This window comes from Pleurodeles waltl, chromosome 3_1 (genome assembly GCF_031143425.1).
Source record: "Pleurodeles waltl isolate 20211129_DDA chromosome 3_1, aPleWal1.hap1.20221129, whole genome shotgun sequence".
Lineage (NCBI taxonomy): Eukaryota > Metazoa > Chordata > Amphibia > Caudata > Salamandridae > Pleurodeles > Pleurodeles waltl.
Window position 1 is genome coordinate 1,375,793,012 of NC_090440.1, and position 15,124 is coordinate 1,375,808,135.

At 39.8% G+C, this 15,124-nt stretch overlaps 1 protein-coding gene across 3 annotated transcripts in view; it reads left to right on the forward strand.

Moving 5' to 3' along the window:
* Positions 1-15,124, forward strand: part of CTPS1 (CTP synthase 1) — a 122,792-nt gene that overhangs the window by 25,456 nt on the left and 82,212 nt on the right. For all 3 annotated transcript variants that reach the window (XM_069224883.1, XM_069224885.1, XM_069224884.1), the window contains exons 5-10: positions 4,502-4,618; positions 5,275-5,358; positions 7,031-7,111; positions 8,487-8,638; positions 12,222-12,354; positions 14,878-14,966. In XM_069224883.1, coding sequence (XP_069080984.1) covers positions 4,502-4,618; positions 5,275-5,358; positions 7,031-7,111; positions 8,487-8,638; positions 12,222-12,354; positions 14,878-14,966 — 656 coding nt within the window. The remainder of the gene's footprint in view (positions 1-4,501; positions 4,619-5,274; positions 5,359-7,030; positions 7,112-8,486; positions 8,639-12,221; positions 12,355-14,877; positions 14,967-15,124) is intronic.

Sequence of the window (15,124 nt, forward strand, 5' to 3'; positions counted from 1 at the left end):
CCCGAAAAGGCCTTTGATGTAGGGGTAATTTCAGAAGAATTCCCTGAAGTGCACAAGGTTCCCTTTCAACCCAGCCCTGTCTCCAGATTACCAGTAAGGGGTTATCAGTCCTTTGTGTGAAGGCAGGACACAGCCTATTCAGATGTAAGTGTGAACTCCATTTCTCTGCCAAGGACAACTATCAATATGCAGATTATCTCCTCTCACACCTAACCCTTCCTGTTTGTGGCTGTCTGGAGAGAATGCACAAATGTAGGTGTCACCTAAACCCAGATATGTATTCAAAGACAGGCTGAGGCACAGAATGGTTATAGTAAGAAAATGACAGCTTTCTAAAAGTGGCATTTTCAGACCTGCAATTTAAAAATGAACTTCACCAAAAGATGTATTTTTAAATTGGGTCCAGAGACACCAAACTCCATATTTCCCAGTTGGAAATTACAATTAAAAGATGTGTTAAGGCAACCCCAATGCTAGCTCTGTGCGAAAGACAGTCTTTGCAGTAGTAAAAAACTTATTAGAGTTTTTCACTATCTGGACATGATTAACTTAAAAGTACATGTCCAACTTTTTAATACACTGCACCGTGCCCTTGGGGATAACTAGGGCCTACCTTAGGGGTGACTTACATGTAATAAAAGTGAAGGTTTGGCCCTGGCAAGTGGGTTCACGTTCCAGATCAAAATGGCAGTTTAAACTATTCACCAGACTCGGCAGTGGCAGACCTGAGACATGTTGGAAATGCCACAGTACTGGGTGGCACAGTCAGTGCTGCAGGCCCACTGGTTACATTTGAATCACATGCACTGGGCACACATAGTGCACTTTACTAAGTACGTACCAGTTAATCAAATATACCAATCATGGAGAAGCCAGTGGTACCATGTTTAGACACTAGGCACATGCACTTTAGCACTGGTCAGAGAGTCCTAAAGCCAGCAAAAACAAGTTCAGAAAAGGAGGAGGAAGAAGGCAAAAAGTCTGGGGATGACCCTGAAGAAAGGGCCATTTCCTACACCCAACATCCTGGGTATTCTGATGGTACCCAGAGTTTGTGGATTTCTCTGAGAAATTATATAAAACATTTAGGATTTTTTTGGGGGTAAACTGGGAAAAACGTGCTGCAGAAGAAACTGGCTGTGTTTTCTTTTTTTCCTGCAAATGGCATCAACAAAAGATTGATTTAGAAAACCATTTTAACCATAGTTTTGTCATTTTAGTAGGAGATGGCCAATTTTTCCTATTTTTTGTGTGCTTTCAACATCCTTCCAGTTAGTGGTGAAAACAAGTTTGAAACCCATGGTGGACCCTCCTGGAAAGCTATACATTTCTGAAAACTAGACCGCTAGAATTCATTTGTGAATATCCTTCAATGTCTTCCCATAGAAAGTAACATTTTAATTTTCTTTTTTTTTTAAAATGAAATTGAGTTGAAAAAACACAGCTATTTGTGACTGTTTTTATCTGTAACTTCTTGTTACTGTGGTAGAAGTTTGAAAGTAGTATACCGTTACGTCCACTGGACCCTTCTGGTTGCGGTGATATATAGGGTTTGTAGGTTCTCCAAGAACCCAAGGTACCCAGAGCAGGCAACCAAGCTGCACCGTACAATGGTTTTTCATTGTGTATCACTATACAGCAGTTCATATGGCAAATTATGGAGAATGGAAAAAGGGCGTGAAGAAAAACTCTGTATTTCTGAAACGTACACCAGATACTGAGTTTAGGAGTACTGGTTGTTTCTACATCTCTGAACTTATTGGAACCCATGCTGCATGTGTTTCAGAGGGCTTTTCGTAAAATGTCTTTGGTACACGCTTGCTTACATTTGAAAGGCACAAACATAGAGATATTCAATTGTTAATAACAAGTGTTCTACTATTCTGAATTCCCATGGCTTCTGATAAAAAATAGTGCCTCACTTGTGTGGCTGGGCCTTGCACACAAAAACGTGACCTAGGAGACACCATATCTCACCCTGCAGAATACATGTTTTTTTGTTTTTTTTTTTTTATATAAAACAGGGTGGCTAGCTGTGGGTTTTGGGTCCTAGCTCTGCAGGCACCTAGTGAAACCTATGAAACCAGCACATCTTTGAAAACTAGACACCTTTGGGAGTCCAGGGAGGGGTGACCTATGTGTCTCATCAGGTTTTTGAACTCACAAACCCTTGCAAATCTCAAACTAAAAAATACACTTTTTGCATTTATGGGAGGAAAACTCTTGAAATCTGCAGGGACTAACACATTTCCTTACCATCTAGAATTCCCACAAGTCTCCCAAGAAAAACGGTGCCTCATCTGTGTGGGTAGGCCAAGTGTCTGCTACATGAAAGGGGGCCAACATCAACACCGACACATCTTATTTTTCCATTTAAAAACTGTGTTTTTTGTAATGTCGGTACCTGTGGATTTTGGGCCTCAGCTCAGCCGGCACCTAGGAAAACCAGCACACTTTCGAAAACTAGACACCCAGTGGTAGTCCAGGGTGGGGTGACTTGCATGGCTCTCACCAGGGTTTTTTTTTTTTTTTTGTGGTTTACCCAGAATCCAGTGCAAAGCTCCAACTTTGCCTAAAAACACATTTTCCTTTTCATTTCTGTGAGAAACTCCTGGAATTTGCAGACAGCCACACATTTACTAACACCCAGCGTTCCCCTAAGGTCCTTCGCTAAAAACTGTACCTCACTTCTGTGGGTGGGCCAAGTGGCCACGACAGGGAAGGGCCCAAAACATGCTGTGGCGATAATGATAACTGGTAGGTGTACTAATTAGTCCTGGGGTCGACAGCCATGTAGAGAAACCTATCAAACCTAGACATCTCTAAAGAGTAGACACCTGGGAGAGTCCAGAAAGGTGTAACTTCTGTGAATTCCCCAACATTTTGTTACCCAGAATACCTTGCCAGGTTGAAACATTGAATAAAAATACTAATTGTCCTTGCACTTCTGTGATGTAAACCTCAGGAATGTGCAGGAATCCCCAGAATTCTTACAACCCAGGGATCCCCCCCACTTGTCCCGATGAAAACAGAACCCCACTTGTGTGCCTGGACCTAGTGCCTGTGACAGGAATAGATCACTCGAAGATCAACAGTAGTCCTTGAATGAGGACTACTGTTGACCCTGGTGTTATCCATGTTCTGCTAACAACCACTGCCCCCTGAGAACACTCACCAAAGCGGGTAAGTTCCCCTGACACACTGGAAGCAAATGGCTCCCAACGCACCCCTGGCACCATCTGATGACAGCAGTGTGTGTGCGCGCGCTAACGTCATCAAATTGCCGAGGGGGGTGGCAGCAGAAGAGCTTCTGCTGCCACCCCACAGTGGAGGCATGTCACGAGGGACATATGGGGAGAATGTCAGCGCTCCCAACAACACTGCATGCCGTCCTCCGCATCATCCAAGGGGTTAACCTAGGCATAGAATAGAAAAAAGACAAAAGGGAAAGGAGGATAAAGAAAGACAGAAAAACTGTGATAAAAATAGAAAGAATGGATGAAAAAAGAATGTGCAAAAGTAAGATAAGGGGTAGGGAGTGCCTGCTGTTGGACTGGAGAGGCATCAGGTGAAATCAATACTACGCATCCTTGGTATTGGGCACCCCAGATAGTCTATGGCACAAGCTGTGGACTTCTGACCACATTAACATTAGGGCTGGCATGGAGCAGGCTCCCCCTTTCAATGTGGGAAAGCTATAAAACCTTTTCATATCCAGTCTGTTTCTGAGTATTTTCAAAAGGTGAGGACTCTGCTGATAGATACAAAATCCACCAAAAAAAGCAGTGCCAAAGAAGTAAATTTTTATTTAAGACCCTAGTAGTATTCAAACATTTTCTCACATGAGCCGGAAAAAGTAGCTGACTTTATGAACCAACTGCCAGTACAAGGCATATTGTGTTTGGTAAGCTACATGATTCTGAAAGGTGCAGTGTATTATTTGCATTCAATTTCACAATGCTTCCTACCTGGCTGCATTTCCTTCTGGGTTATTCTGTGTGGAGCTGTTTTTAGTGTTTAAACCCTTCAAAAAGTGCGGAAATGTAGCCAAATGTTTGCATTGGTGTGGGTATCTGCATTTACTGTGATGTACAATTAAGATTTCTGTTGTTAAAAAAATATATATTTTTTTCCTAGATCCACACACACTGATGGCAATTATTGTAACATGCATGAGCTTAGTGAATATGTGCCTAATGCAGAACCTCAAATTCAAATAAGTATCTATTGCATCTCCAGAGAGATTCCTAGCTCCTTTGAACTGAGCCAAATCTAGTTATCATGGAAAGTAAGTAATTATTTGAACTGTGAGGTTATAACATTTGAAGTGCTGTGATACCTTATGTGACTAATGTTATTTTGGAGTACTATCTAGAAATTATGATACACTGCTTTATTGCTTGTTTTTTGTATCATCAATTCATTCATGGGAATGCACCTTAAAACAAAATGAGCTTTGAAGCCAAAGCCTTGTTCAGACTGTACTTTTTTTCCTTCATAGCTTGGCGGGACAGTGGGAGATATAGAGAGTATGCCCTTTGTTGAAGCCTTCCGTCAATTTCAGTTCAAGGTCAAAAGGGAGAATTTCTGTAATATCCATGTCAGTCTTGTTCCTCAGGTAAGCATCAGGACATCTAGCTTCTATAAGAAATCATAGCTCACTGAGTCAATGTTTAAAATAAAATGTGTAGGTTTGCATAAGACATCATTATAATTCCAAACACTGCTGTGAACATGAGCATTTAAGAAATAATTACACATTTCAAATATTAATATGGAACTATTCTGTATATTTCCGTATCTTGCTTAATCTTAAATGTTATCATATCTTTTAAAACATTCCTGTCACTAACAACTTAATTTGTCCAAGTTAAAAAAAAAAAAAAAAAAGAAAAAAAAAATGTAAGCACATTTTGTTGGTTCTCCCTCATAATTAAGAGCAAATGTTCACATTGTGTATTTACATTGGGTCTTAAAATTGTAGTTGGGAGTTTATGTGCAGGACTTTAGAAATATAGATTGGCGTTCCAAAATGTATATAGCATGAAGTGGTTACAGTTTAAAAGAAAGTGTGATGCCACGTCATAGGGCAATAACTATATCTTTATTATTTCTTGTTGCATTTTTTAACCGAGTTACTCTGAAGTAGATCTCATAGTGTGGGTTCAACAGCATGAAAAGATTAGAATATAAAATGTACTTGATGACTAACAGTCCGAGGTGGCAGCAAGACCCTTGTAGACACAAAAACCTGCCTCTTTTTTTACCAACTAGCCAAGTGCTACAGGAGAACAGAAAACAAAACCTACTCAGAATAGTGTCCGTGAACTTCGAGGGCTTGGTCTTTCTCCAGACTTGGTAAGTAGAACTGCATTTGATACATACAAATGTAGAGTATGTGAATTAGTGGAAACTAAGGAAAGGTTTTCCCAGAAAAAAAACCTGTTTGGAAAAACAATTGTGCCATTTTCGTGTGTGGTTGTAATTCGCTGCTTGTTAGTGTAGACTGTTTTTGTGTTACTCTCTCGCACTCAAACTGCCCCCTCCGACTCCCTGTATGCACCCACCCTACTTCCACAAAAATATTAGGATAGTTAGTTTATGCTGCTGCATTGACATTTGCTACACTGTGTAAATCTCTTTTCTACACATGCAGCGTACATAGCGTGGGTTACAACAGCAGGAAAATTATAAATGTATGGATTTTTCTTGCTGGGAGGCTGTATGCTCATAATTACCTTCACACTTATCCTACTAACCGTTCTATAGCACCTTCAACTGTTGGTATAGCAATGTAGCATTTTATTCGATTATATGTGTCTACACCATGCAGCGTTTTAATTGTTGTTTTTAAAATAAAAACTGGTTCCTTTTCCTTTAAATTATTAAACCACCTCAGTGCTCCAAAGAGCCCATCTGGTGCTTTACTCCACTATGGCAGTCAAACTTTGATCCAGACTTTAACAGACGGTAGTGTACATATAGACCAAATATCTACATATGTTTGTGTATATATAATAACTCCCCTTTATAGTTGATCTTCCTGAAATAGCTTCTCATTTCCTTCTACTTAAATCTCTTCCTGCAACACAGTAAACATTTATGTTTGGGACATGCACGCTTTTTACCTAATATGTCAACACAGAAAACAATATCCAAAATGTTATTTTATGATAAAAGATTGAATATAATAATTGTTTACTCTGACAAGGTTTTGCCATCCTCACCTGTGCTGTTGGATCCCTGTCAGTGATTGTCTGAAACTAGTTGAGGATGTTTGATATGCAGATTAAATGGCAATTTTATATTACCTTTGTTTTTTATGTGGGGATTGCTGCTGCAGAATTTACTGCTTAAAAATACTGTAAATATCCGCTTAATGCTACTCTTTATATGGATCTCACAGGATGAAAAGGTGAGTCTCCTTACTGAAAACAGAGCCCAATACCTAAAGGTAACGCATGGAGGCCACTTGCAGGTCTCTGATACGGGGACATTAACACCCAGAACTACACAATCATTTTTTTTTTTTTTTTAGATTGCAGTCAGCTTTATATAAACATTACTATTCAGTTGTCAATGAAACGTGTTGCTGTGACACAAAATAGCTGTAACTGCTGTCCCCTAGCTTGCTCCACCTATAGATTGGAAATTGTTAATGTCCAAGTACTGAATACTCAGTAGCATACTGGATCAGACCAGATTAGAGCTGAGCTCACCTGGATAAACGGCCAGGAACATGACCTTTACATTACATAACTGGGTATTACAGGTAGTCCAAGCAATTATGAAGCTCGGTTTTCCGCACTTAAAACTAAATCGAGTACTACGTGGAGAGTACTAAAACTTTCTGGAGGGTAGGTAAACTGAAGTGTATAGATACTCCTGTAATTTAGTGAATAAAGGCACCTTTTGAATAAAATCAAACTACTAAATAATGACTATTACTGTGATGGAGATTAAAGCTACAGTGAAACCTGTTTAATAGAAAATGCAGTGCCCTATGCCATTGACATGTCCTCTCTGCTAGGTTGTTTGTAGATGCTCCACTCCTCTTGACACTTCTGTCAAGGAGAAGATCTCCATGTTCTGTCATGTGGAGCCAGAACAGGTAAGACTGTGTTCTTTTATTTGAGATGGGTTGCCCTTTTTCGGCAGTGTAAGGCCTGAACTGTCTTTGTGTCACTATTGGGTATCTTGGGGTCTTGTGCCGATTACCTTCGTTTAAGCTAGTCTGCACTTGATGCATGTGGAAAACTTCAATAGGCAATTGCGAGAATCCAATCACTGCATTATAAAAAGTTTGTCTTCATCTAGTTGTAAAGGACTGTGTTAACTTGGGTTAAAAGGCCTTAATTGCTTATTTTAACAGTATTTGCTCTACCGCCAACTGTTATACACTATATGTACACTTTACAAATGACAGGTGCCAGTCTTGGTTATGGTTGGCAAAGCCGGGAATTGTTGGTAAAACGTTTGTTGAAGGCCTCCTGGAAGTTTGGCTCAGTTATTTAAGGACACAAACCATCAGAACTTGAAGTTTCACAAATTTCTACTAACCATACAACCCTAAACAAGAGAACACAGCTGCATGTAATTAATGGCAAGCTGGAACTGCACCATAAGGAAAGAAAGCACTTCAGTGTCTTACTAATTGCAGCTGGTGCTGTACAAATGCTAATGACAAAAAGTTTGAATTGAAGAGGCATACAGTTTCAAAGGATTGCCACCAAGGAATATCGCCCTCAAAATCATTTTTTTAACAACTTTATTGGTTTTGTGGTCCAATGTGGCACACATCCTATAATAGCACCAGAGACAATTCAGCTACCAACAGCTTAATGAAATTGTACATTTGTACATCATAATGAGTTACATGGGACAAGCATAGGTACCATATCATGCAAATAGCGCAGATTCCTCCATCTCACATCAGCTATCCTCGGAAGGGGGGTGTTGCCGCTAATCTAGAACATTTAATCACCTCTTGGGCAAACAAGACCGCCCCATCAGAAATTAGGTCATTTGTTTTTCAAAGAATACGAAATGGGCCCACGCCTGTTGCACACCGTAACTACCAGTTTCTTCTTGGTGAAAATATTCCACAGTTTGGCCCACCACTACTGACTCAGTGGCAAAGTGGAAGGAGACTTAAAGAATTGATTATCCGAGAGCCTTGCTACCAAAAGTTAATGTGTTATCAATTTACCGATCGGGTTTTGAAATTGTATAAATCGTGATTTAAGATTATTTTGCACACTCAAGGTGCAAGCCACATATGATGTTTAGTTGCTAAACTGGCTGATAGTTGTAACATTACTAATCCCAGATAAGCAATTTACAAGTGGCATGTATTCTGCTACTACTTTACTTGGTGTGTTATCTCTTATATCTCACCCTCAGCTGAGCGTCTGATTAAGGACTTCCATCACAGGTCTCGTTTTACTTTGTTTAACTGATCAATATATTTTGTTTCGTATGAACAGGTAATCTGTGTTCATGATGTCTCTTCCATTTACCGAGTTCCTCCATTACTGGAAGAGCAGGGAGTGGTGGACTATTTCAGACGCAGACTGGACCTTCCAATCGGGAAGCAGCCCCGACGAATGCTTATGAAGTGGAAAGAAATGGCTGACCGGTGAGGGGCATTATCATAAATAGATCCTTCTGCCTTGTAGGTGGGGTTTTGAACAGAACCTAGACTAAATCTGCAGGGGGTGTGCTTTGAAGAGAGCAAGACAAGTGTGCATTTGCGTTTAAACTTCAGGTTTTGAAAGCCGCGTCCAGATAAAATGTGCCCTTTGCAGTGATGTTTGAAAAGCATGTGTAAACAAATGGGGCACAGTTGGGCACTGATTTGAAGACAGCCTAGACAAAATGTGCTAGGGAATGCTTTGAAAGAACCACGATAAATTGTGCTACATTAACTGGGTTAGAGCTGCCTTGAAGCGAGTAAAAACAAAGTGTGCCTTGACCAGTCAGTGAAGGCTTTGAAAATTAACAAGTATAAATGTGCCCAGAGGTAACTTTGAAAGAGAACCCAGACAAAAGGTACCTAATGGAAAGTTCCATAAAATAGGAAAATTTGTGCATGGTTCTGCTTCACTCTGTTTAACATTGGTAGAAAGTAGAACTAGATAAACGTATATGGGTGGTGAGAGAATTCAATTTGAACTGCTTAAGATTCTGCTTCCAAATAATTTCTCTGTACCTATTTAAAAATTGACATTTCGTTTTCAGGATGACACCAAATTAACGTTTTACATTCTATTCCAAAAACATAATTCTGGACATCGTTCATTCTTTTAATAGTAAATCATTATAAAATGTGCCAGTTCAGTGAATATGAACACTATAGTATGCACAGTTATCACAGATGAATGACGACTTATGATTTTTTGGTTATAAGCTTGGTTAGAGATTTTCACTGGTTCTTGCAAATGCTTTATTAAATATATGTTGATTAGTTGGGAATTCTTTAGCCTTTTTATTTAATTAGATTGGCCTCTTGGTTGTATTGGTCCTTTGCTCTATCTTAGATTGTTAGTGATAGCATTTTAGTAATTTGAATAGCCCCGTTGCAGAGTGACGTTCATGTAGACGTTTTACGTTTGGGCCAGTTTGTTGTAATTGATTAAGGAATGTATTTCAGTGATGGAGGGGACATTTGCTGCTGAGGTGGCAACACTTTGGCAGCCGTATGACTTTGGGGCAGTGTTGTACACAAGAGGGTGCAAGGAACATTGCATAATGTTCTGTTGTGGCAGAGTGAATGAGTTGTCCAACTTAGTGATAAAGGACTCCTTTGTCTACCATATCTATCTCACAAATATTCAGTCTTTGGGCTTAATGGGGGCCTACTGAAAAGTTTGGGGAATGGCTCATTTAATGTTCTGTGATTGTAGCAGATCAGCACAATAGCACCTATGTGCTTTTCATGGAAAAAATATATACACTGTGTTTTATACAAGTGAATTAAATGTCTGTGCTTCAGCAAACACATAGATCGTTGCTCAGTCTTCTGTTTGGAGGCTGACATGCTTTCTTCTTTGCCCCTTATAAAAGCTTAACTTATCTTGTGAATAAGAGCACATAGGCGTCATTCTACACTTGTATTCTGCTACAAAATACATTCTTATTAGTTATGTTGACCTCAAACTGCAGGCATATTCGTACTCCCCTTTCACAAAACCATACTCCGCATGAATTCCTTCGGTTGAGATTACTGACTGAGTTAAGCCAGGGGTGCCAACTGTACAAAAGGGTGTCTAACTGTCAGCTGTGTGGCTGGGGGAAGTAAAACTTATTGCACAGATTGTCTGTATCCCTGTTGTTTTATGAATAAGGTTTTGTAAAGTATTATGTCTTTGCTGCAAATATCGATTTGACTAGTTTAACAGTGGAGGCGTGCCCGAACAGCCTTTTCCTCAGCAGTTGATAAAGGTTTTAAAATATTTTCACCATGTGATCAAACTTCAGAAGGCTCCTGGGATAAATTCCAGTCTAAATAATAATAATATAAATTGAAAAGAGCGTCTGTTTTATGTAGCCCTGAGCAATTATTTCAATAGTAGTTTTATGTATTATGCACTTCATTTGTGCGGGTTATTTCTTTGATGGTCTTTATTAACCACACAATACATTTGAATGCTTTTTAAATATTTTGAAGTGGATTCTGCAGCTCTTGTGCTTTCCATTGTACGGTGCATGGCACTTTTCACAGCCATTTTTGAGGGGTAGGTTGGGGAGCATGTATGCTGTCCGCTGCCTCGTCCAATTGCCATATTGTGCTCCATGTGAGAACAGGTCCCACTTCTATTAATTGTAGTTAAACTCCAACTTCTCCTTTTTCGTTTTCCTTTCCCTTAGTAATGTCCAAAATTATAAGACTCAGCCACTGCTTTTGGAAGTACATCCTTTTTGGCTATCTTTTTTTTTTTTTTTTTTTTTTTCAGTTAGTGAAATCTAAGATTTTGATTGATAGTATTGTGCAGTAGATCGGCATGTCTAAGATCTGCTTCTTCATCAGCAAGAGCGTGTTATCAACCCTGAGAGTTTTAAAGTAAAAATGTAGTTGTCATTTGGTGCCCACATTGGGGCTAGAGACTATTTGGGAGGAAGAGGTTCATTCATTCTTTGTGAGGAAGAACTGAGGTTTTCTTTTGACATATTTAGTCACTCATTTTTCTTCAACTGTGATTATGTACTTAATGTTGATATCTTTTATTTTATTTGTCATGTTTTTGAAGTTAGTATGGCATATTATATGCCATTGGTTTGGGATTGCATTTCTTTCTGCATCCAAGGAAGGAGTTTGCAAATAGTTCTGCAGATTCCAGTGCAGAACTGTGGTTCGGCTTGCTGAGATGTACTATCACTAGTGTGAATGAGTATGTTCTATTTTGGCTGAGTGTGCCAACATCATTGACTTGTTGATGAATGCCCTTGGGAAGCTTGTGCCAAATCGCTTGCATGTCTTCCAAGATAGTAGATGCAACGTTTTCCCCATAGAAGTGTGTTTGTGTGTGAGTGTTTGGGGGTGTGAGGGGCAGTTGGTGTTAATCAGTTTTGTTGTATGTTCCAACATATGGCATATTAGGCCTGTGTTGAATGTTTTAGGAGGTTTGTCATAAGGTATACTATTGAACAAAAGCAAATACTATGGCCACGGACAGAACACTTTTATGAGCATGGTAATATCTGACTACTGCACTGTTGATGCGATGGTCCTTAGTTTTTCTGTTATATTACATGTTCATAATTTATTGCACTTCAGGTGTCTAGACGCCTCCGCAAGCCAGTTATGAAGTCTCTGGCCTTATCTGCTGTTTTGCTTGCCTCACCACAGTAGAGGGGCAAATCAAAGTATTTGTTAGAATTTGAAGTGAAAAACACTGCCCATGACCTGCTAAGCTGCGTGCACATCCATGCAACACTACGGCAGTGGTTACTACCTTACCTCAACCACGTTTCTCCTATAGGTGCCTACGCAGAATGTCTTCATGATGTTTATTTTGAGTGGAGTCGTTGTTGAGTTCTACTTCAGTGAAGATTCAAGAAATTATCTTCCTTATGAAGTTTTTTGGGTGGTAGAGTGGTTTCTGATGGCATAAAGTTGTGATGTATAAATATTATTGAGATGTGATGGTATGAAAAAGAAAAGTTTCATTTATAGTGATCACAGCAGAGATATGCACTAAGTCGTTATGTCTTGATTGCAGAGCTGACCGCTTGCTTGAAACCTGCTCCATCGCACTTGTTGGCAAATACACAAAATTTTCTGACTCTTATGCATCTGTCATCAAGGCATTGGAACATTCTGCCCTGGCAATAAACCATAAACTCGAGATAAAGGTACGTCGTCAAGACTTTTATTTTTTTTAAGGAAGAAAAAAAAAGCTCACACGCAGTAGATATTTATATTTATTTATTTTGCAATACATACATGTCTCAGGAATTCTTGTAAACTGAATTTTAGATCTTGCTTCAAATAATGTTTATAAGTAATGTTTAGGAATTTTCTATTTACATGGCTTCAAATTAAAATCAATTTCAACAGGAAAACATGCCTATAAGAAGCATCAGTCTCTTTCACTTTTTCAGACTTAAGCCAATTTGACAAAGGATTGCATATTTGAATGAAGAATTCGCTGCAGCTTAGTGTTTTGAAAGAAAATTGTACTACCTTTAGTTAAACAGCAGGCAGAAGAAATCTAATCCTGCTCCTTACTCTGTAAACTGCCCTTCCCTTCATGCCACACAGGGGGTTGCCTGAGCAGCTTGCTTCAAAACACCTGTGGAGTTCTTCTACTCCAGCATTAACCATCGGCTGGCCCTGGTCTTAGGCCCGGCTGCAGTTCCTTCCCTAGCCCCATTGGCGATGTTGGTTCAAGTGGAGTTCTAAGTGCTAATGCATGCAGCTACCCCAGCCTACTTTGGATTTCTGGTGCCTGGTGCTAATCCAGCATAGTTCCTGAATGTCTTGATGGCATTTTTCCAAAACGCTGCTGTCCTGTCTGATGTGCTTGTGGGTGGGCCTCCTGGAACCATTTGGATAGCACAAAGGGGTTCGAGTGGGACTCCCTTTGCGCCATCCAGCCTTAGTACCTTGCTATAAAGGGACCATGCTATGCCAGCCAGAATCACCATATCACAAGGTTCTGTGCAGGAGGTTCTCCTTTTGGCACAGATTCTGTTCCCCATGCCTTCTTCCTCTGGGTCCTTCCCCACAATCCAAATCTATCTTGATGTGTTCCTTGAAGGAGGCACCTTGCATTGCAGAAGAGGCCTGGTATGGAGAGAGTGTTCAATGATAGGTCACAAACTAGCTGGAGGACTCCGAGCCCCCGAGTCGACAGCTTGAGTTTGCTCACCTTGCTGACCACGGGTGGCATCTCATCTAGAGGTGGTTCAAGACATTTGCACCGCGTTTTGAAAAAGCGGCAGTAGGAATGGTCCCTTGCTATTCTTATCTCCACAGACTGTCCACATAGGGTTTGGTTATGTAGACCTTGTTCAACTTTGTGTCCCTCTCTCAGATTATCTCTCAGTGCAGACCTGCTTTCCCAGTCGGGAGGTCAGGTGCTGTGCCGCACCCTCCGGAGCCTCCACCTTAAAGTCTAGAGATTGCGTAGGGACCTCTAAGCTGCTTTCACTTGCAGCCAGAGGGGGGTGACGTCCTCTTGTCAGATCTTCATTCCTACATATTCAGGTCGATGGAACCATTATGTAGCCTGGTGTGCTTCCCTAACCAGTGCCCCTGCATTTCAAGATCATACTATGAATTTTGGTATGGTCAAGATTTTTTCCTCAATCTGTCCTAGACTCTCATTCATTTGTTGAGATGGAACAGCTTCCAGGGTTCCTCAGGTGGTAGGGTCTATTTTTCATTGTTTGCCGTTTAAGTGCACTGACATCACATGTTTTCTTTTTATTCATAAAGTGCAGTGCTAAACCAACATTTAAAATTCTATATCTGTTTTGACTTTTTTTTTTTTTAAAGAATGTCTTCTTATAGGCATATTTCCTTTTTTAATTTGCATTTAATTAGAAAACATAAATTTAAAAATATATGAGTATTGTGTACATTTTATACATTCACAGAGAATGCCCATGATGGGGAGCTTGTATTACACATTTTCTGACAAATTGTGAAAGTTGAAACCTCCTTTGTAATTACTTTGCAGTTACACTGGAAAGCCACTTTAGCATCTTATACCTTATGCATTATTTTGTCTCTGTTAGCTTTCATATGCTCCTTTAACAAAATTTCTCCTTCTCTTTTTTAAAAAAAAAATTCTTTCCTTTCTGGGTCATGGTCCATATCAAGCCATCTTAAATCAACAGTCTCCCTATCTGGCCTGCATCACTCATGTGTTGCTGCTTATTAAATACACATTGGCTTTGCTCTGCAGCATATGCGACTGAGCAGTGTTTTCTCCTTTGCCCGTGCTTTGCTTAATCTACCTGTACGTGAATTTCTCACATTACAGGAACGTGGGTAAAAGAAAGAAAAATACACCTTTTGATGACTCTGTCCTCTAATAGTCCCATCCTGCCCCGGTGGAGCACAACTTTACCTTGACTATTCTGTTTCGCTTCAGCTTTGGGAACATAGATGGTGACCAGCCATGCTGGTCTGGTTGCCAGTTGTTTCCATAGCTGTTGACCTGTTGCTTTTCGGCTATCATAGATGTCTTCAGATGGAAAGCAGATTGAGTTGACATGTTTGCTGGATGCAAAATAGTAAATATAAGTGCTTGTGGTAGATCAAGTGATCAAGTTCAAGAATTTGGATCTCTTATTAGTTTTCATATTTATCACAACTGTATGTTTATATAACACATTGCTGATACTGAGTAATATTTACTTTTGCAGTATATTGATTCAGCTGACTTGGAACCGGTTACCTTACAAGATGATCCTGTTCGGTATCACGAGGCCTGGCAGAAGCTGTGCAGTGCAGAGTATGCTTTAATATTGCTAAGATAATTTGTTTCTCACTGTTAATGATAGTTCATTTGCTTTTAAAGACCTACAGTTCTATAACCTGTGTGCATGTATACTATCTTCAATCAAGTGGTATCTCATGAATGCTTAGCAAGAATGTTCTTCTTGTTTTGAG